The sequence below is a fragment of the Nannospalax galili genome, unplaced genomic scaffold (genome assembly GCF_000622305.1).
Source record: "Nannospalax galili isolate Female #2095 unplaced genomic scaffold, S.galili_v1.0 scaffold708, whole genome shotgun sequence".
NCBI classification, from domain to species: Eukaryota; Metazoa; Chordata; class Mammalia; order Rodentia; family Spalacidae; genus Nannospalax; species Nannospalax galili.
The window spans coordinates 505,744-529,107 of NW_008358110.1; the positions used below are offsets into that span (position 1 = coordinate 505,744).

The 23,364-nt window shown below is 37.8% G+C and overlaps 1 protein-coding gene across 3 annotated transcripts in view; it reads left to right on the top strand.

Annotated features, from left to right (window-relative positions):
• Positions 1 to 23,364, top strand: part of Xrn1 (5'-3' exoribonuclease 1) — a gene marked incomplete in the record, with an annotated part of 152,837 nt that overhangs the window by 49,629 nt on the left and 79,844 nt on the right. For all 3 annotated transcript variants that reach the window (XM_029557814.1, XM_029557813.1, XM_017795169.2), the window contains 6 exon segments: positions 2,366 to 2,497; positions 8,470 to 8,632; positions 12,828 to 12,941; positions 15,553 to 15,651; positions 20,069 to 20,184; positions 20,807 to 20,953. In XM_029557814.1, coding sequence (XP_029413674.1) covers positions 2,366 to 2,497; positions 8,470 to 8,632; positions 12,828 to 12,941; positions 15,553 to 15,651; positions 20,069 to 20,184; positions 20,807 to 20,953 — 771 coding nt within the window.

Sequence of the window (23,364 nt, forward strand, 5' to 3'; positions counted from 1 at the left end):
GAGGCCATGTTTCTTTGGGGGCTACTTCAAAAGACGAGTCAGGAAGATGCCAGGAAAGTACCCTAATGAAAAGGAGTCTTCTGCATATGAAACCGAGCTCATGGGCTGTCCGGACATGGAGAGACTACTACTTCACACCAGGGGTCCCCTTCCACTGTGGATTCTGGGCATTGAAATCAGATCATCAGGCTTTTGTACTTTACGTACTAAACCTATAAGCCAGCCCTAAATACTACATTAATTTTTAAAATACAGAACAGTGAATCAGGATCTTGTTATATAGCCCTAGCTTGTCTGGAACTCACTGTTGAGACTTGCAGCCATCTTCTTGACTCTGCCTCCCAACTGCTGGGATTATGGGAATATACCTCACCATGTCTACCCTTGTCTTCTATGTTTAAGTTTTTTTATCATTTTGTTTTAAGTTTATAGTCATTTTATCAATGAATACTTAGGCACCTCTTTCTTGGTCATTTTTAACTTTATTTCATATAAAGCTTGACTTCCTGGTTTCTTGTTCTTTGTTACATTCATATGGCTAAAACTAAGTTTTGTTCTGAGATGGGTTGTATTTTATGAGTTATTACATGACCAAAATAGCTATTTTTTTTCTCTTTTTGTGACAGGGTCTCACTGTAGCCTTATTTGTTGAAAAGATTATCCTTTCTTCATTGAACTCAGTTTGCTTATTTATCAAAAGTTAGTTGCAGCCTGGGAATGTGGCTCAATGGTAGAATGCTTAAGAACACTACTGTGTACCAGGCCGTAGATCTTAGGATAAACAAACTTTTTTTTTTTTTAAATATTCGCCTGGCGTGTTGGCATATACCTCTAATCCCAGGACTCGGGAGGCAGAGGCAGGCGAATCAAGGCCAGTCTAGTCTACATAGCAAGTTACAGGCCAACTGGAACTATATAATGAGACCCTGTCTTAAAAAAATAAATAAAATTAAAAATCAGCCAAGCAAGGTGGTACATGCCTTTAATCCCAGCACGTGGAAGGCAGAGGTAGGTGGATTTCTGTGAGTTTGAGGCCAGCCTGGTCTACATAGCGAGTTCCAAGCCAGCTAGGGATACAGGTAGACCATGACCCAAAAAGACAAAAAAATAAATAAAAATTAAAAAATATGAAAAAACAAAACAAAAAAGTTCAGTGTTTTTCTGAGCTTTTTATTCTGTACATATATGTGGGTTCTTTTTATGCCCATACACACTATCTTGATTACTTAACTCTATACCAAGTTTTAACATCAGAGTGATATATTCAACTTTTCTTTTCCAATAGTTGTAACTATTCTACTTCTTTGCCTTCCATGTAAATTTTAAAACAGATTGTTTTGTATCTTTAAAAAACCTTTTATAGACATTTTATTAAACCTAGAGGGCATAATTGTTCACACTTAAAATCTCAGCACTCAGAGGCTGAGGCATGAGGATCTCCACAAGCTCAAGACTAGCCCAAGCTACATAGAGGCTCAAGGCCAGCCTGGAGTATACAGCCAGTCACTGTCAAGAGAGAGTGAGTGAGTAAGAGAGAAAGAGGAGGGAAGAAAAGAAGGAAGGAGAGAGAGGGCATAGAGGGAAGAAGAGAGAAGGAAGAAAGAAAAAAGCAAAAGAAAAAAATTTTTATACCTATAAATGAATTTTGAGGTATTTGATATCTATACTGTGTTGAATCTTCTAACCCCAAAACACAGTATACCCCTGTATTATTTAGATCTTTGGTTTCTTTTATCAGTGTTTTGTCTTTTTATCATATAGATCAAATATGCATCTTGTTATATTTATACCTAAATATTTATTCTTTTCTTTTTTTAATATTTATTATTATTTTATGTATACATGTGTATTGTCTGCATGTAGGTGAGTGCACCCATGCCATTCAGTGCCTGCAGAGGACAGAAGAGGCTGTCGGACCCCCTGGAACTGGAGTTATGGACAGTTGTTAGTTGCCATGTGGGTGCTGGGATTCGAACCCGAGTCTTCTGCAAGGACAGCCAGTGTTCTTAACTGCTGAACCATCTCTTCAGCCCCTATTTAATTCTTTTCTTGGAGTGAGACAGGATTTTGCTGTTTTGTGAAGGCTGGTCTCAAACCTATGGGCTTAAGATTCCGTCCTACCTCAGCTCCTTGTGTAACATCCAGGCACATACCACCAATGTACCTAACTTTTTTAATTTTTTGAAAGTCTTTATTCCACAATTTATATTGCAATATTAAAAAGGGACTTAAGTTGTTAATTTTTTGTTTTGTTTTGTTGCTGTTGTACCATAAAAATCTTTTTCAATATGAGGAACTGACACTACAAGAGTTCTGTATTAAAGTACAGATTTGGGTATATGTGATTTTTATTTTAATTTTTAAGGTTTTACTTGGAAGAACCTCCAGGAACACAGAAGGTTTATTTGGGAAAAACTGCTCCACCATCTAAAGTTGTACAACTTGGAGATAAAGAACAATCTAACTGGACTAAAGAAATACAAGGAATTTCAGAGCAGTGAGTATCATAAAAAGAATGTAGTAGTTGAGTTTAAGGCTCACACCTGTAATTATAACACTCAGGGGGTTATGGAAGAAGATTGAGAAATTGAGGCCACCTGGGCTACATATCCAGTTCTATGCCAGCCTGAGCTAGCAAGAGCCTACCTACTTTGCTTTTTCTTTTTAATTAATTTATTATAGTAGAGTACATTAAATTGGGCAGGGGCAATAAGGGGAAGTGCAGATAGGGTTAGGGATCGAAATTCCATCAAATTGTGTAAAAATCACAAAAATCCAGTTAAAAAATAATAATTGGACAAAAATTTCCCAATTACCTGAGAATTTAAAAGTATTATCCTAATTAACTTCTTGGACGTTTTTGTTTTAATGGAAATTTTTTCTTGAAGCATACTTACAGACTATATATGTGTGTGTGTGTGTGTCTGTGTGTGTGTGTGTGTCTGTGTGTGTGTGTGTGTCTGTGTGTGTGTGTGTGTATGCCCTATATATATGCACTATATATACACACACATATATATATACATATGTATGTATATATAAAATAACTATATATATAAATCAGTCATAAGTGTATTACCATAGTTGATTATAAGTGTATTTCCATAGTTGATAAGTTTTTCATATATGTAGCCAGAGTATAAGAAAAAGAACCAACAGTAATATTACCAAAATCCTAGGAAGTCTTCTGTACACACTTTTAGCCATTACGACGTGTTGCCTCTTGCCCCAAGAATAGATTGTGTGTGTGTGTGTGTGTGTGTATGTCTCTGCCACATGTGTACGGGTGCCTGAAGAGGAGAGAAGATGATGTTGAATCCCCCGGAGGTGGAATAACAGGCAGTTATTAGTTGCCTAGCATAGGTACTGGGAACCAAACTCAGGTCCTATAGAAGAACAAAAAGTACTCTTAACCACTAAGCCATCTCTCCAACCCCAAAGAATAGCTATTTTGTCTTATAATCCCATCCATCTTTTTCCTATTGTTGAATTTTGGTTTTATTCTTTATGTTTGCTTTGTTCTGTTCTGCTCTGCTCTGATTGGTTTTGTTTTCCCTTATTTTAAGGTACAGTCTCATTCTGTAGTCCAGGTTGGTCTGGTACTTAAGTAGACCAGGCTGGCCTCACTTTTTTTTTTTAATGTGTGTGAGTATATTGCCTTCATGTATGTAAGTGTACCCATGTCATACAATGCCCTCAGAAATCAGAAGAAAGTGTGTCAGATCCCCTGGAACTAGAGTTACGGACAATTGTCAGCTGCCATGTGGGTACTAGGAATTGAATCCAGGTCCTCTGTAAGAGCAGTCAGTGCTCTTAACCGCTGAGCCTCCCATTTTTAATTATCGTCCTGTGAGTTACTCCTCTCAGCCTCTTGTTCTTGAATTTTGAGACAAGGGTCTCTTTGTAGCCCAGGGTGGCCTTGAACCTGATCCTCCTGATGCCACCTCTCAAGTGGCAGCATTCTATGTCCAGCTCAGGATGTATTTTTTGAGTCTGGCTGTTTTTGCTCAGTATTATGATTCTAATATTCATATTGTTACATGTAGTTATAATTCATCTGTTTTCAGTGATAGTATTAAATTATATAGATATGGTGCAAATTTATCCTTTCTACTGTCAGTGGACATTTGAGTTTTCCTTGGTGGGATCTTGTAGAGTGTTTTTGAGTATATTTCTGTTAGGTGCATTTCTAGGAATGGAAATGCTGCATCATAACATATGCCTAAGTAGAGTTTTAGTAGAGTTGCCTTAAGTTTGCAAAATGATCCTATCACTTGACACTCTAGCAACAGTTTGGAAGAATTTTGTTGATCTCTGTTCTCCTTTCTAATTATTCCTCTTTCTTCTGTCTTACCAGACAGTCTAATACAGGTAGTGTATCATTTGGTTTAATGTGCATTCTCTGATAACTAATATAAGTTGAACATCCTTTCATGTTTCTTGACCATTTGAATATACTATTTTGTGAAATGCCTATTTAAATTTTTGGCTGTTTTTTAAGTTTTTTGTTTTTTTGTTTTTTTGTTTTTTTTTTTTTGGGAGACAGGATCTCCCTGTATCCCCAGCTTGCCTAGAACTCACTATGTAGACTAGGCTGGCCTTGAACTTACAGAGTGCCTCTGTCTCCCAAGTGCCCAAAGTGCTGGGATTAAAGGTGGGTGCTACCACCTGGCCTGACTCATCTTTTTCTTATAGTATCATTCTCAATTTCAGAGGAAAATGTTAAATAATTTGTCATTAAACATGATAATTACTATAAAGTTTTAGTAGATTGGTGGGAGGGTGGCTTGGTTTGGGTTTTTTGAAACAAGGTTTCTCTTGCTCTATAGCCCAGGGAAGCTTCAAATATGCAGTCTTCTGCCTCAGCTTCCAGAGTGCTGACACTATAGGCATATACTCCCATCCATAAAGATTTGCTTGGGTTTATTTTTATTTTTATTATTTTAGTTGCCGTAGAAAATAATGGGTTTCATTTTGACATTTTCATTCATAAATGTCATTATACTTTGTTCATATTCAGTATATAAAGTTCTAATTGTTGGCCTGTTTTGAGATAGAATCTCACGTAGCCTTGGCTGGCCTGGAACTCACTAATGTAGACAAGGATGACCTTGATCTCCTGATCCTTCTGCCTCTACTTCCCAAGTATTGATACTATAGGCATGGGCCACCACATCTGGCTTTAAGGATCTGTTTTGTTTTGTTTTGTTTTGTTTTGTCTTTTTGAGATAGGGTCCCCCTGTAGCCCCAGCTGGCCTTGAACTTACAGAGATCTGCTTGCCTCTGCCTCCAGAGTGCTGAGTTTAAAGGCCGTGTACCACCAGCCCAGTGCTTTAAGGGTTTTTTAATCAATATTTTTTTATAATTTTTTTTATTATTTTTATTTTATGTATATCTGTGTATTGCCTACATGTAGGTAAATGCACCCATGTCGTGCCATGCCCACGGAGGTCAGAAGAGGCTGTCGGATCCCCTGGGACTGGAGTTACGGACAGTTGTTAGCTGCCATGTGGGTGCTGGGATTCAAACCTGGGTCTTCTGCAGGAACAGCCAGTGTTCTTAACCACTGAGCCATCTCTCCAACCCCAATCAATATTTTTAACATAAAAAAGTCTGCTTATATTGCTAATTGGTTAAAAGATTTGTCTTTAAATAATGGTAATTTTATCAAAAGTTTTTTCTATATCTGTTAATATCTAATTAATATACCCATATTATTATTAGATCCTAGTTATGATGTATTGTATTATTCGTATGTGTGTGGATGGATGGATGGATGGGTGGATGGATGGATGGATGGATGGATGGATGGAAGGATGGGGATTTTATTCATTAAATTTGGTTTCAGATTTTTGTACCTCTTTTCATAGGAGAGACTAGACATAATTTCTCTTATACTTGTTAGCAATTGATATAAAAATTATTAGTAAACTGGATTTGGTAGCGTATGCCTGTAATCCCAGTAACTAGGAGACTGAGCCAGGAAGATCACCAGAAGTTCAAGGCCAGCATGATCTATACTTTGTCTTTTTTTAAAAAATTACTGATTTACCTGGGCATGGTGGTGCACGCCCTTAATCCCAGCAGAGACAGATGGAGCTCTGAGTTCAAGGCCAGCTGGAGCTACACAGGGAGACCTTGTCTCAAAAACACTACAAAAAAATTTTTTCTTAATATGACTGCTATATTGAGATCAGTAGATGGTCTGAATAGTAGTATTAGCAGTCTGAAAGCTGAATCAATGAGCTAAAAGATCAAACTGAGGAATTCCTCCAATAAATACTACAGAGGTTCAAAGAAGTTAAGATAATTGCTAGTATTTCTCTGATAAGAATTCTAGGAAAAGGTGGGAAATAGATTTTAAGAATATCCTAAAGAATGTTTTTATTGGGGCTAGAGAGATGACTCAGCAGTTAAGAGCACTGACTGTTCTTACAGAGGACCCAGGATTGATCCCCAGCACCCACATGGCTAACAACCATCCAAAACTCCAGTTCCAGGGGATCTGACAACTTCTGTTCTCCCCAGGCATTGCACTACATGGTGTACTTATACACATGTAGGCAATACACACATACATAAAAAATAAAAATTATGTAAGTCATATGGACTCTTCCTCACCCAGCAGCAATCAGTCTCAAATAGTTCTCAATCTAGTGCTGGCCGGCCACCTATTTCTCACACTCCCCTTTGGGCCCTTGTTTAATTGAGCTGACATGGGTCCTGAGTTTGACATCACCCCCTGCTGCAGGCTCACATGAGCAAGCCTCCAGTGGCCTGGAAGCCTCCACCTCCTTATGTTCATGAACCAGCCCTGGCTCTTAAAATCTTTCCGCCTCCTCTTCCACAGTGGTCCCTGAGCCGTGGTTGGGTGAGGTTCCATATAGGAATCCCATTCTACATTGGATGGGCTGACTAGACTCCAGTGGACGCATTTACACTGAAAGACATTTGGGTACAAACACCTGAATGAATAGGACTCAAGCATGTAGAGTGGAGTATATAGGGTTCGGTGGGGGGGATGAGGGAGGCATGGATGGGGGAGGGGGATCTGGGTTTGAGTGAGAAACTTTTGAAATTTTAAAACCTCAATAAAACTTTTTTTTAATTAAAGTAATAAAATATTTTTAAAGAATGATTTTATCTTTTGAATCAGGTTATCAGCAAACTCCTCTATTAAAAATCAGGTAGTAAGGGCTAGAGAGATGGATCAGCAGTTAAGAGCATATACTACTCTTCCAGAGGACCTGAGTTCAATTCCCAGCAACCATGTTGAGCAGCTTACAACTAACTGCCTGTAACTCCAGCTCCTGGGGGATCTGTTGCCTCTACTTTCCTCAGGCACCTGTACTCATATGCACATATGTACTCATACCCACACACAGACACATATACACATAATTAAAAATAAAAATCTTGATAAAAATTCAGGTAGTAAATATTTTAGGCTTTATAGACTACAGTGTCTGTCACTATTCAGCTCCACCATTGTGGAGCTGCTATGAACAGTAATGATGGCTAATGTTCAAATAACATTTTATTTGTAATTTGAGACAGTCTGGATTTGGCCAATGGCTGTAGTTTATAGGTCTGCATGTTAGAATAATAGGGCCCATTGAATGGATGTAATCTGTTTTCTATCTCTGAATTTACTTGTCCTGGATGCTTCCTGTATAGAGAACTATATGATATATGATCCCTTTAGCTTTCTTATGATTAATATATTAATTATATTAATATATTCCACTGCATAGACATAACACTCTTTCTTACCTGTTTTTCCATTGATGAAGATTTAGGTGTTTTCTACCTTTTGGGTAAGAATGGTGCTGCTATGATCATTTATCCGCTTTCATTTGAGTGTTTTCAGTTTGGGAGATTATCAATTTCAGATCTTAAATTGCTTGGTCACCTGACAATTCTGTTTATCTGTTTCAGGAACTTCTAAACTATGTTCTTCAGCAGGTGTATTGTTTCACGATTTCACTAGCAATGTACAATTACTCATATTTCTCCACATTCTCACTAACATTTGTTTTTCCCCTATCTAATAAATGTAGCCTTCCTTGTTATATGAAATGCTGGAGTTTCTGTAGATCTGTGCTTTCTCATTTAATCACATAGTGGAAAAATGGTCCACAGACTATAATAAGTACTATAGAAGGTCTCAGTTGGTGTTCAAAACTGCTAGCATGTTTACTTGAAGTTTAAGTGTTTGATTTTTTTTTTTTGGTCTTTTTGAGACAGGGTCTCCCTGTAGCCCCAAATGTCCTGGAATTCACTATGTAGACCAGGCTGGCCTTGAACTCACAGAGGTCCACCTGCCTCTGCCTCCCGAGTGCTGGCATTAAAGGCATGCGCCACCATGCCCGGCTAAGTGTTTGATTTTGAGGTGGTAGTTTAGATAATGATTATCACCTAGACTATATACATTCCCTACACATGTATCTTTGTTTTTCATTCTTTTAGATACCTAAGAAGAAAAGGAATAATAATAAATGAAACATCTGCAGTTGTGTATGCTGAATTACTCACAGGTCGTAAATATCAAATAAATCAAAATGGTGAAGTTCATCTAGAAAAACAGTGGTCAAAACAAGTTCTTCCTTTTGTTTATCAAACTATTGTTAAGGTAAGTCCGCACAAGTCTCAGTTCCCTCTTAATGTACACTGTTATACGTTATGAAACATAATTGCCAGCCTGTTGGTACACACCTATACTCCCATCTACTTGGAAGGCTGCCACAGGAAGATCACAGGTTCAAGGCTAACAATTGTCTGTAACTCCAGTTCCAGGGGAATTTGGCACGCTTTTCTGACCTTCATGGTCATTGCATGACATGAATACACTTACATACATGCAGACAATGTACACATAAAAATAAAAATATTAAATAAAATATTAGTCACGCATGGTGGTACACACCTTTAATCCCAGCACTCAGGAGGCTGAGGCTGGTGGATCTCTGAGAGTTCAAGGCCAGTCTGGTCTACATAGCAAGTTTCAGGCCAGCTCGGGCTATAGGGAGATCCTGTCTCAAAAAAACAAAACAAAAAAAACAACCCATAAGTAAAGTATTAAAAGAAAGAAGAGCTGGAGAGATGGCTCAGTGGTTAAGAGCACTGGCTCTTCTTGCAGAAGACTCAAGTTCAAATCCCAATATCCATATGGCAGTTAACAACTGTCCATAACTCCAGTTCCAGGGAATCCAGTGCCCTCTTCTGACCTCTGTGGGCATTGCACGACATGGGTACATTTACATCCATGCAGGCAATGCACTCATACACATAAAATAAAAATAATAAATTTTAAAAAATAATAAAAAAGAAGACTTGGATAGAACACTTGCCTAACATGAGTTTTATTTATAAGTAGAATGTGCATTACAACCTTTTTAAAAATTACATCACACCAGGCCTGGTGGCACATGCCTTTAATCCCAGCACTCGGGAGGCCAAGGCAGGATGATCTCTGAGTTCAAGGCCAGCTTGGTCTACATAGTGAGTTCCAGGCCAGCTGGGGCTGCAGGGAGACCCTGTCTCAGAAAGACCAAAAACAAAAAAAAAATTATATCACAAAATATATTATTTGGGGGCTGTCTGGCTCAAGAGATAAGGGTGCCTGCAGTTTGAGGTCCTGAGTTCAATCCCTGGAACCCACATGGTGAAAGGAGAGAACCTACTCCTAAAAGTTGTCTTCTGATGTGTGTATTTGTCTGTGTGTGTATGTGTACGCATACACACTAAATTTAAAAAAATTTAATGTTATTCTGTATAAGGACTGTTTCATATTCAGATTGTGTATAAGTAAGGAACTTGGTTTTGATCTTGTGATTTTAAAAAATATTTTATATATTATTTTTATTTTATGTATACGCGTATATTGCCTGCATGTAGGTGAGTGCACCTGTGTAATGCAATGCCTGTGGAAGACAGAAGATGTTGTCGAATCCCCTGGAAGTAGAGTTATGGACAGTTGTTAGCTGTCATGTGGGTGCTGGGATTCAAACCCAGATCTTCTGCAAGAACAGTCAGTGTTCTCAACTGCTGAACCATCTCTCCAGCCCCTGATTTTGTGATATTTTTTAAGAACTTAATTTCCAGTAGGAAATTTCTAGCATAAACCTTTGCATTTTAAACAGTTTTAGTATTTTTTGTCCTCCAAAAATTTTGGCCTTAGCCAGTTGTAGTTTGTACACCTGTGATCATTCCAGCACTTGGGAAGCTGAAGCTGATCATGAGTTCATGGCCAGCATGGGCCACATATCATGACCCTTTCTTAAAAATTTTTCTTTTTGCCTGAAATAAACTAATGAATATAAAAGGTACTTGCTTTGTGTTTATAATGTCAGATATTGTAAGGAGACAAATTTCTTTAGCTACAGTAGTTTACCTTTATCCAAAGTTTAGCAGTCTACAGTTTCAGTTACCTGCATTCAATCAAGGTCTAAAAATATCTGAAAGGTGCCAGAATTGAGCAATTCATACATTAAAAATTCCTCACCATTCTGAGCAATGAGTTGAAATCTTCTCTGTCCCTCCTGAGATGGGAATCATTTTTTTGTCCAGCGTTTGCATACTGTATGTGCTACCCAATAAGTAGTATCATGGTCTCAGTTCAGTTGTTATGATATCTATGTGCATGGTACATTTATTTTACTTAATAATGACTCCAAAGTGCCAGGGTAGTGATATTGGCATTAGGCTATGCTTCCTTTAAGTAAAAAGATGAAACTTTTCACCTTAATTAGGAAAGAAAAAATAATCATATACTGAAGATACTCTCATTACATATAGTAAGAATGAGCTGGATGTGGTGGGTCTTTAATCCCACCACTTGGGAGGCAGAGGCAGGCAGATCTCTGTGAGTTCGAGGCCAGCCTGGTCTGCATAGTGAGTTCCAGGCCAGATGGGGCTACAGGGAGACCCTGTCTCATAAAAGACTTAAAAAAAAAAAAAGAAGGAAAGGCAGGAGGGAGGAAGGACGAAATGGAGAAGAATGAATGTTCCTGGACTGGAGAAATGACTCGGTAGTTAAGAGTACTGTTTGCTCTTGCAGAGGATTGGGTTTAATTCCCAGCGCACAAATAGTGGCTAACAACCATCTGTAACTCTAGTTTCAGGGGATCCAGTACCCTCTTCTGGCGTCTGTGGACATTGCACACACAGGTGCATTTTCATACGTGCAACACAAAACACACATACATATAAAAATAATCCCTGGACTGGAGAGATGGTTCAGCAGTCAAGAGCACTGGTTGATCTTACAGAGGAACCAGGTTCAGTTCCTAGAACCCACATGGTGGCAAACAACCATCTGTAACTTCAGTTCCAGGGGATCTGATGCCCTCTTTTCACCTCTGTGAACATTACAACACGGGTGCATGTACCCAAATGCAGGCAATATACTCACATAAAAATGGTAAAGTATATTTTAAAAATAAATAAGATCCAAAAATAATTTTTAACTTTTGAAAACAAAACAAAAAAGAATGAATTTTCTAACCATGAAATGGTGAAGAAAATTACTAGTTTTGCTATTTGCTATTGAGCATCAACCTTGGAACTGTGGCCACATCTTAGAATTCAGTATTTACTCACATAGGCATTGTATCCTCACATCACATGAGAGAAAAAAAAGCGACTACAGGGGCTGGAGAGATGGCTCAACAGTTAAGAACACTGGTTGTTCTTGCAGAAGACTTGGATTCAAATCCCAGCACCCACATGGCAGCTAACAGCTGTCCATAACTCCAGTCCCAGGGGATCCAACAGCCTTTTCTGACCTCCGTGGGAATTGCACTTATCTACATGCAGGCAATACATGCATACACATAAAAATTTTTTTTTTAAGTGACTACAGATATTTTGAGAGCAAGGGACCACATTCAAATAATCTTCTGTTTTATTACTATTACCTGATTTGTAAACTAAGCTTTGTAATAGATTTTTTTTTATTTCTTTAATTTTTTTTTTTTTTTTTTTTTTTTTTTTTTTTTTGTAGTCTCAGCTGATGTGGAACTCACTTTAAAGACCAGGCTGACCTCTATCGGCCTTGAACTCACAGAGATCCGCCTGCCTCTGCCTCCCGAGTGCTGGGATTAAAGGCGTGTGCCACCACGCCTGGCTAATTTATTTATTTTTATGTATATGGGTTTTTTCCCTGCATGTATGTAAGTATACCCATGTCTGCAATGCCCACAGAGGCTAGAAGAAGCCATCAAGATTCCCTGGAACTGGAGTTATGGACAGTTGTTAGCTGCCATATGGGTGCTGGGTACTGAACCTGGGTACTCTGCAAGAGCAGCCAGTGCTCTTAACCACAGCACCATCTCTCCAGCCCTGTCATAGATAAGAAAAAAATGTATAGGTTTTAGGGGTATCTGTGGTTTCACGCATGCACAGTATGGAGGGGACTTGGAATTTACCCCTCTCCCATAGATGGGGGGAATACTGCTATATGTAGTAATCCTGCAATTTAGGGGATATAGTTAAGAGATAGACTGCCTGAATTGGCTTTTTTGTTATGTGACCTTGAACATGATTCATCCCCTGTTATGCCATTCTTTGTCTATAAAGTGAGGTTAATAATAAATGTTTTCTGCCACAGAGGATTGTGTTAAGAAATAAGTGGACTAGATAAATGTATAAAGTACCTGAAAGAGTACATGTTTTAACAAGTCAGTATTCCTATAGTGTTCTATATAAATCTTTGTATTTGACATTTGAAGACAAAATAGATATGATCCCATAAGAAAAAAAAACATGATATGCAGTCTTCAGAAATACTGGCTATGATAATTGACTTTCATATTTCATTTATGTAGGACATCCGAACTTTTGACTCTCGTTTCTCCAATATCAAAACACTGGATGATCTGTTTCCTTCTAGAAGTATGGTCTTTATGCTGGGAACTCCTTATTATGGCTGCACTGGAGAAGTTAGTTTCCATTTTGTTATTACTTAAATTTCTTTCTACTTTCAAGTTAATAGAAGCGCAAAGCAAAATGTAATACCAGAAGGGAAACTTAAAATTTCTTTCATGTAATTTATGAGCACAGTATTTGGTTAAATGTATTTAGTGATAATGGTCAGGAGGTGGAGAAAAGAATTTAAATTCTAGTGGTTTTAATAAATTTTTTTATAGTATAAAGCAATTATAAAACTATTTTCGGTAGATTACAGGGTTAAGTCGATTTTTAAATGTGTTTATAATTTGAACTCCACATCTTACATGGGAAAAAGTACACTCAAATACTGAATGGAAGAAAATAAAGAGTCTGTAGAAATATAGATTTTGAGGTACTGGCAGGGATCCCAAAATATATAATGTATCTAGGCACTGACCTAAAAAACCACATTTACTTTTGGTATGCTACTATAAACAATAGTCTTTATATTATCACTATGGAATCATCAGTTCTTCTTTTTTCCCTCAGCAGCTTCTAATTTGTTATTGTACTTAATTATTCTGGTACTTAAACTATTGAGATTTGGCCAGTGCACAAGGCCCTGGGTTTGCTTCCCAAAACACAAACAAAAGTAAGTGTGGAGAGAATGGTGGTGTTAGAAAACCATTTTGCAATGTAAGGAATGAGTCAGTGAAAAATGAATTATCTTTGAAAACTAAAGCTAGAGGAAATTTTATCTGAAGTAGATTTTTACATGGTCTTAAAGTATCTTTTCATAGAATGTCAATTACCTACAAGAAGCACAAAAGCTATAATTGTGACATGAAGAAATTCAGCAACATGTTGAAAACATGGTCAAAGTTGGTAGCATGATCAGACATTGATTAATACTTTATACTTCCATATATGATACCCTAACATGGACACATCACATATGGGATAGTCTGGCAGATAGTATATAATTTCAGTACAAATAAGCAAAATAAGGAACTTTTGGGGGAGGAAGGGGGAGCAAGAGGTTGCTGTAGCTCAGTGGTAGAGTACTTGCTTAGAATGCCTGAGACCCTAGGTTCAGTCCCCAGTACTACACAAATACACACACACACATACACACACACACACACACACACACACACACACACACAAAGGCAGAGTAAAAAGGGAAGAACAAATTACATTCTTCAGAGTTCCAATATTGTTAAAACAAGCAAATATTCCAAATCAAAGAATACTAAAAACACAAGTAAATGCTAGGGGTATAGCTTAGTGAAGCCCTGTTTCAAAAAGAGTAAACAGGTGGTCATGAGGATACATATCTGTAATCTCAGCTTGGAAGACTGAAACTGGAGGATATGCATTTAAAGCCTGCCTGCGCTACATAGCAAGACCATGTCTCCAAAGCAAGAAGACACAAAGCTGGAGAGATGGTTCAAGGGTTAAGAGCTCTGGCTGCTCTTGGAGAAAACCCTGGTTCAGTTTCCAGCACCCACGTGGCTGGCTAACAAGTCATCTGTAACTCCAATTCCAAAGGATCCTACACCTTCTTCTGGCTTCTATGGGCATTGCACGTGTGTGTGTGTGTGTGTGTGTGTGTGTGTGTGTGTGTGTAGGCAAAATACTCATTCACATAAAATAAAAATTTTTTTAATTTTAAACTAAAAAAGAAGACAGACAACTAAATACAGGATTCTGTATAGGACATTATTAGATCAACTGACAAAATTGGAACATGGATAGTAGCTGAGACTAAAATATCAATATAAATTTATATACCTAGTATCTATACTGTTGTTTTATATAAAAAAATATCCTTAGGAATATATACTAAAAGAAGAAATACAGTAAATTAAGGGATATGTTATCTGTAATATATCCTCAAAGCATTCAGAAGAGCTGGGTATGGTAGTATGTGCCTATAATCCCAGCATTAGAAACACTGAAGCAGGAAGATTGCCTCAAGGTCAGGGCCAGCCTGGGCAACATAATGAGTTCAAGGTTAGCCTGGGCATGCATAGTAAAACCCTGTCTCAAAAAAAAAAAGGCATTCAAAAGAATAATTATATATGGGGTTGAAGAGATGGCTCGGTGCTTAAGAGCATTGACTGCTCTTACAGAGGACCTGGGTTTGGGTCCTAGCCCCACCTGGCAACTAAGAACCAGCCTTAACTCCAGTTCCTCTGACCTTCACGAGCATTGCACAACACTTACACACATTGCACTTACACACATGTAGGCAATACACTCATACACATAAAGTAAAAATAATAAAATATTTAAAAAATAATTATGTATATAAATATATGCAAAGTACACAAATGTTATAGTCATTCTTTGTGGCGTTAACAATGAGTGAATCTGGGTAAGTGTCTTCAGGTATTCTTTGTGCTTTTATTTATGTAATTTTTTTTAGTAATTGAAATATTCAAATATATTAATTTTTAAAGTGATTAATAGCTATTAAAGCAAGTATAAAATTGTCACTTTTACAATATTATATTTTCTTGTAAATTCTGTGAAAATTTCCACTGCCTAATTTTATTGTTCTAGTTTAGAAAGAATATCATTCAAATAAGGGGAAAAATTAAAAGTGTAATGAAAGATATTTAAGCTCCGTGATTTTTTTTCCCCCTCCCCTCTAAGGTTCAGGATTCAGGTGATGTGATTACAGAGGGTAGGATTCGTGTGATTTTCAGCATTCCGTGTGAACCAAATCTTGATGCTTTAATACAGAACCAGCATGTGAGTACAGTAGTTGGTATTGTTTCATTTAGAATATGCTTTTTACATGTTAGGATATTTTTACTGCCTCCTTCAAATTAATTTCAGTATTTTATTTTAAGAATAAGCATAAAGTAGACTGAGAGTTGGCTCAGAGGTTAGGAGCCCTTGACTGCTCTTGCAGAGGACCAAGGTTCCATTCCCAGCACCCACATGGCAGCTAACAACTGTTGGTAACTCTAGTTCCAGGGAATTCAATGCACACTTCTGACCTCCGTGACCATCACATGACATGGGTGCACTTGCATGCATGCAGGCAGTACACTCATACACATAGAATAAAAATAATAAAATAAAAAACAATGAGCATGAGGGGCTGGGGAGATAGTTCAGTGGGTAATGTGTTTGCCGTGAAGCATGAGGACTGAGTTCAATCCTCAGTACTCACATAAAAAAACTGAGCATAGTGGCACACACTTGTAATCCAGTTCTGGAAGGTGGATCCCTGGGGGCTGCTTGCCAGTCAGCCTAGCCAAATTAGTGAATGCCAGGCTAGTGGGAGACCCTGTCTCAAAATAAAAAACAGAGTAGATGGCACCTGAGAACAGATGGCACTAGATGGACCCTGAAGTTGTCCTCTGGCCTCCACACACTTGCTTACACATGTGTGCTCACACCCACACACCTACATACAAAGGATGAGCTGTGCATGGTGTCTCAGAATAATCCATCCACTCAAGCTGCTGAAGTAGGAGTGTTGCTGTAAGGCCTGGACTACAGCATAAGACGTCTCAAAAAAAAAGTATGTAGACAGCAAGATTTTTCAGTGATTAAAGGTGCTGGCTGCCAAGCCTGATTGGTTGAGTTCAGTCCCTAGACCACATGGTTAAAGGAGAAAATGAGCTCCTAGAAGCTGTTTTCTGACTGCCGCACATGCACTGTGGCATGTGCCCACACATATTAATACCATCCCAACACCCCCCTACACACACATAAGGAAAAAATGTATAAATGTATTGCCAAAAATTCATGCCTGGCATGGTGGTGCACACCTGTAGTCCCAGCACTTGGGAGGCAGAGGCAGGCAGATCTCTGTGATTTCAAGGCCAGCCTGGCCTACATAGTGAATTCCAGGCCAGCTGGGGCTGCAGGGAGACTGTCTCAAAATTCCAAAAAATTCATGTAAATTTATTCCTATAAATCTAGCCTATCATGTGTAAGTACCCACATTCAATCCCTAGCACTGAAAAAAATGTATGCACATATTGGGGCCTGGAGAGTTGGCTCAGAGGTTAAGAGCACTGGCTGCTTTTGCAGAGGACCTGGGTTTGATTCCCAGCACCCACATGGTGTCTAACAACTGTCTGTAACTCCAGATCCAGGGGATCCAACTCCTACTTCTGACCTCCGTGGACATCACACAACGTGGATGCACTTACATACATACAGGCAGTGCACTCATACAAACAGAATAATAATAAATTTTAAAAAAAGAATACATACACGTGTCAAAATCTTTAGCAGAAAAAAATTGTAGAAATTCCATTATTGTTTGTTGTTCATTTTGGATTGTTTTGTTGTTGTTTCTCATTTTGGATGGTATTTTTGAGACAGAGTCTCCTTTTAGCCCCAGCTGGCCTAGAACTCCTATGTAGACCAGGCTAGCCTCAAACTCACAGAGATCCACCTGCCTCTGCCTCCCGACTAAAGGCATGTGCCACCATGCCTGACCTTGTTGTTTATTTTGTATTGTGATCATGCTTAAGGCATTAAGCATCAGAATACCCTTGAAACTTTCTATGTAGAGTACAGAAGTGTTCCTAAGAATCTTACCATCAGGTATCTATTAGAGAAATAATTTAGACAACATAGGAGACCGGCAGAATGTCCTATTAGACAAAAAAGCTGGAATTTTGTTACAAGAGTCAGTGAAGGTGGAAGAACCTGTGATCTTCTGTATATACCCTTTTAACTTGCACTTTCTCTACCCCAATGTTTCCAATTATTTTTCAATGCTTTTGTTTATTTTTTCATATTTTTAGGATATTATTTTAATAACCTTTAATTATAGAAAAACCCAGAATTCCTAAAATAGGGTACCATTAGTATTGGAACAGTACAGTTATAAATATGGCAGTTATGTCAATAGGACATTTGCCCCTGGGCACTAAATGCTCATAACCCATGCCATTTATCATAAATGAGTGTACCTCTACACATTTCTAAATGCTTAGTAGGAAATGATAATCCTGCAATTGAACTCCTAATCCTCCTGCCTTCCGCTCTGTAGTGCTAGCATATCCTATCTACCTCTACATTCAGAAAGCTAGGGATGTAGCTTAGTTGGTAGAGAGCTTACCTAGCATACATGAGACGCAGGTTCAATCTCCAGCACTGCATAAACAAGGCTTGGTGGTCCACATCTGTGGTCTCAGCACATAAGAGATTGCAGCAGGAGGATCAGAAATTCAAGATCATTCTCAGTTATATAGCAAGTTCAAGGCCAACTTGAGCTACATGAGACCCTGCCTCAAAAAAAACAAGAAAGCATCATCATCATCATCATCATCATCATCATCAATATCATTTAGTCTTACAGTTCTGAATATATGCAGAAGCCTATGGCATAGAGATATTCTGAACTTCCTAAGCAAGAAGGTTCTATGATGCAAGGAAATGAATATTTTGTACTCTGGAGTATCTTATTTAAACCCTGGAAAACTCATTCAAAATAAGGTTGTATGTGCCTTTAAATAGGAACTCAAATAGATTCCCTGGCACTGCACTGCCAAGCGTCAGTTCAACTTTATTTCATTCCCAGCCTCTCAAAGATGAGAATGGGAATTCCTCATTCAGTGAACTCAGCACTATTGCACCTAAATCATTTGGATGTGATCTGCCTGTCTGCTGGTGGGGCCATTCGACTGTATGCCTTAAAAGAAAATATTTCTCAAACCCAGAGTAATTTCTTTCCTCCCTTCCCTTTGCAGAACTTGGAGATTTGACTGGGGCGATGGTAAGGATGATATCTGTTAAGTTAGCCATGATGCCAGAACAATCTCTCCCACTGCTGTTCTCATCTCACATCCCTCCTCCTCTGCTTAAAGTACAGGATGCTGGACCTCAGTTTCATCTTCTTTCAAGTGGTGACCATTACTACCTTGTATTCCTATTCCATAGATCTGAGTATTAGATATGTATTCAAAGTGTCTGTAACATGGCAAGTCACCATGATTTCCATTATTACTATTGATCTTATCTCTTAGTCAGTTGTTTGCCATGTGGGTGCTGGGATTCAAACCTGGGTCTTCTGTAAGAACAGTCAGTGTTCCAGTGTTCTTAACCCCTGAGCCATTTCTCCAGCCCCTCTAATTTACTATTTTTTTTATTTTATGTGTATGCATGTATTGCGTGCATGGAGGTAAGTGCACCTGTGTCATGCAATGCCTGCGGAGGTCAGAAGAGGCTGTTGGATCCCCTGGGACTGGAGTTATGGACAGTTGTTAGCTGCCATGTGGGTGCTGGTATTCGAACCCAGGTCTTCTGCAACAACAACCAGTGTTCTTAATCCCTGAGCTGTTTCTCCAGCCCCAGTACCTCTTTGTCTTAATTTCAGTCTTTATTATTTTTCCTTAAGTACACAAATTAAGTTTGCATTTCTTTGACTATACTTTTATATACTAGTAAATATTAGAGAAAAGAATTACTCATATCTGTTTATAAATTGAGGCAGTTTTACAAATTTATATCAACAACCAGTGTTCTTAATCCCTGAGCTGTTTCTCCAGCCCCAGTACCTCTTTGTCTTAATTTCAGTCTTTATTATTTTTCCTTAAGTACACAAATTAAGTTTGCATTTCTTTGACTATACTTTTATATACTAGTAAATATTAGAGAAAAGAATTACTCATATCTGTTTATAAATTGAGGCAGTTTTACAAATTTATATTTCTTTACCTTTCATCCATCCTTGGGGATTCTGTCCTTTAAAGAGAAAAAGAGAAGAACTTTCAGATCCTTATAAAGAAGTAAGGGGGCTAGAGAGATGGCTCAGTGGTTAAGAATACTTGCTGCACTTGCAGAGATCCCAGGGTCAGTTCCCAGCACCCACGTGGCAGCTAACAACTGTCCGTAACTCCAGTTCAAGGGGATCTGATGCCCTCTTCTGACCTCTGAGGACATTGTACAACACAGATACACTTACATACATACAGGCAATACACTCATATGCATAAAAATAAAAATAATAAATAATTCTTTAATAAAAGGGAATATAAGGGCCAGGGGGCAGGGATTGGAGGAAAGATCTAAGTGAGAATGTTTATATTACCAAAATCCCATGTTCTCTTGTTTATCTCCAAATTTTAAAAGTAATGAAATAACACTTATTTTTATTAACATGTTTCCATAACTCACCTTTTTATTTTTATATTTAAAGAAATATTCTATAAAGTACAACCCGGGATATGTGTTGGCCAGTCGCCTTGGAGTGAGTGGATACCTTGTTTCAAGGTTTACAGGAAGTATTTTTATTGGAAGAGGATCTAGGAGAAAGTAAGTTTATGTTAGAGACATTTTCTTAAAGTAGCAGAAAAATTAATTGATAGAGATTAAATGCTTAATATCTCGGTGTTTATTTTCTCCTATTAATTACTGTGAATTCTTTTAAAATTGTACATAAATTCCTTTTATATGATCTTTTATATGAATGGCATATGTTATAGATGGTTTCAAGAACATTTTTTATTTTTAGCAGCTAACCTTGAAAAAAGGTATCAGAGGGTGTGTGTGAACCTCAAATATTTATTTCCTTGCCTTTTATTATCTCATTTTTCTTTAATTATAGAATTTATTTATATGCTTTCTTAACTTGGATTTTGAAGCCTCTCCTGTAGTTTTAATTTCTGCTAATTAGAAGTAACCATAATAACTAAAATATAGAACAGTCAAAACTGAGGTTTTCTAAGAATTGAAATGAAAATTTGGGGACTGGTGATGTAGCTTAGTGGTATAATACTTGTCTAGCTTGTATGCTTTGGATTCAGTCTCTAGCACTACCAAAAAAAAATAGCAAAACTTTTATTTCTTGAGCCAATTTTAAAACTCTGTGTGTGTGTGTGTGTGTGTGTGTGTGTGTGTGTGTGTGTGTGTGCGCACGCGCGTGTTTTAATATTAGCCCTCATGGAGACCATAAAGCCAATGTGGGTTTGAATCTCAAATTCAACAAGAAAAATGAAGAAGTCCCTGGATATACAAAGAAAGTTGGAAATGAATGGATGTATTCATCTGCAGCAGAGCAGCTTCTTGCAGAGTACTTAGAGAGGTAAGCTGCCAGCACTATTTCACTAGGCATCCAGAAGCCTAGGAATGTACTATCTTTTTCACTTCCTTGTGCCACTTTTAAAGATAATTATTTCCGGGGCTGGAGAGATGGCTCAGTGGTTAGAACACCGACTGTTCTTGCAGAAGACCTGAGTTTGAATCCCAGCACCTACATGGCAGCTAACAACTGTCCATAAGTCCAGTCCCAGGGGATCCGACAGCCTCTTCTGTCCTCTGTGGGCATTGCACGACATGGGTGCACTTACCTATATGCAGGCAATACACACAAACACATAAAAATATAAAAATAATAAATATTTTTAAAAATATGTTCACTCCTAATTTACAACTTAATGTTCTTTCTGTTATTACTCTGGTTTATAGCCTTCTTATAGTTAAGCATCCCTGTATAGTTTCATAGGACTCCCATAATAAAGTACCACAAACTAGCTTAAACAGGGTAAATTTTCTTATCCCATGAGTCTGGTAATCAAAATCAAGATGTCAACAGAATGATGGTCTCTCCCTCTCTTTTAGTTTCTTAAAACTTGGTGTACTATTTGGTTTGTAAAATCATCGCTCCAGTCTTCTGTCTTCAAGAGGCATTCTCCCTCCTAACATAACTTCACATCAGCTTTCATCTGTATGTGCCAGTCTGTCTACCTCTCCTTTTTATAGTACCACCAGTCATTTGATTAGAGCCACCCTGATAGTTGTCACTGTAAAAACCCCATTTTAGCCAGGCCTGGTCGTGTATGCCTGTAGTCCCAGCACTTGAGAGGCAGAGGCAGGCAGATCTCTGTGAGTTCAAGGCCAGCCTGATCTCCATAGTAAATTCAGGACAGCTGGGGCTACAGGGAGACCCTGTTTCAAAAAGACCACCACCAACAACAAAAAAAATAAATAAATAAAAATATAACATAGATGAGAGGACCGATAGATGAGAGGCATGTGCCACCACACCCAGCTTTTCTCTCATCTCTTTCTACTACGCCTCATCCATTTTCTATATTGTTCTACTGTAGGAAACTTCAGTTCTCTCTCTTTAAGAAAAAATTATTAAATTTTATTTTACATCTGTGAGTGTTTACCTGCATATATGTATACTGTGTGCATGCCTGATGCCCACAGAGACCAGAAGAGGGCATCAGATTCCCTGGAACTGGAGCCACCATATGGGTGCTGGGAACTAAATCCAGGTCCTCTGTAAGAGTAGCAAGTGCTTTTATCTGATGAGCCAGGTCTCCAGCCCCTTCTCTTTCCTTGTTTTTAAGGACAGGATCTTAGGCAAGCCTCAAACGTGCAAAGAAGCACAGATTGGTCTTAAACTTCAAATTCTCCTTCGTTAACCTACTTAATGTGGACTCATAGGCATGTGCCAACATACATTCATCTTTTTTTGTAATTAGTTTTTGTTTTTGTTTTTCTACTTTTTTGAGACAGGGTCTCCTTGTACCCCCAGCTGGCCTGGAACTTGCTATGGAAATCAGCTTGGCCTCAGTCTCACAGAGATCAGTCTACCTCTGCCTCCTAAGTCCTGGAATCAAATCGTGCACCACCGTGCCGGGACTATTTTTTTGTTTGTTTTTTGAAAATTTCATACATGAGTGCTGTATTTTCATCATTTCTGCCCCTCCCATTGCCCCCTCAAAGTCTTCCCATGCCCCTCAACATAAATTTGTTGTGGTTTTTTTTTTTTTAATAATGAATAGAATGTTTTCCTTTTCAAAAATTATTATTAGTTTTTTTTTTTCAGTATTTACAATCTTTGTTTTTGGTTTTTTTTTTAATTATTTAATAACCACATACTTAGAAGAAGCATTTCATTACAGCATTGACATATTCAATAACAATTTGCAGAGCTAAGATGCATTTCTTTCAAAATTGGCTGTAAATTTTTAGGTTTACAGTTGAATTAATACGATTATCAATATTGTACTCAGTATTAACCCTATAAGACATAAATTAAATGACGTTTTAACCTTTCAAAAAGATCTCCATTTCATTATTAAAATACACAGTTTCATACAGAAAAATTCTTTTTCAATGAATTGACATTAAGATGTTTGCACATGAATTTCTAATCTCTATATGTCAGATTATTACTAGTCACAGTCGGTTACTTTCTGAGCTGCTTGGCATCTGAGAATGGATATAAAGTCATCGGGTAGATTTCAGTGATAATGTTTTTCACATCTACTAATTATTAAGGAGCAGATTTTTATGCTTTGAAGAATTACTATTTTTTAATCATTTTTTAAAAATCTTTAATAACTGCATGATTAGAAGCTTTTCACTACAGCCTTGACATATTCAGTAACACACTCTAGAGCAACAGTACATCTCTTTCACAAGTGGGTGCAAGTTTCTAGGTTCACAGTTGAATTAATATAGTTATATATTATTGAACTC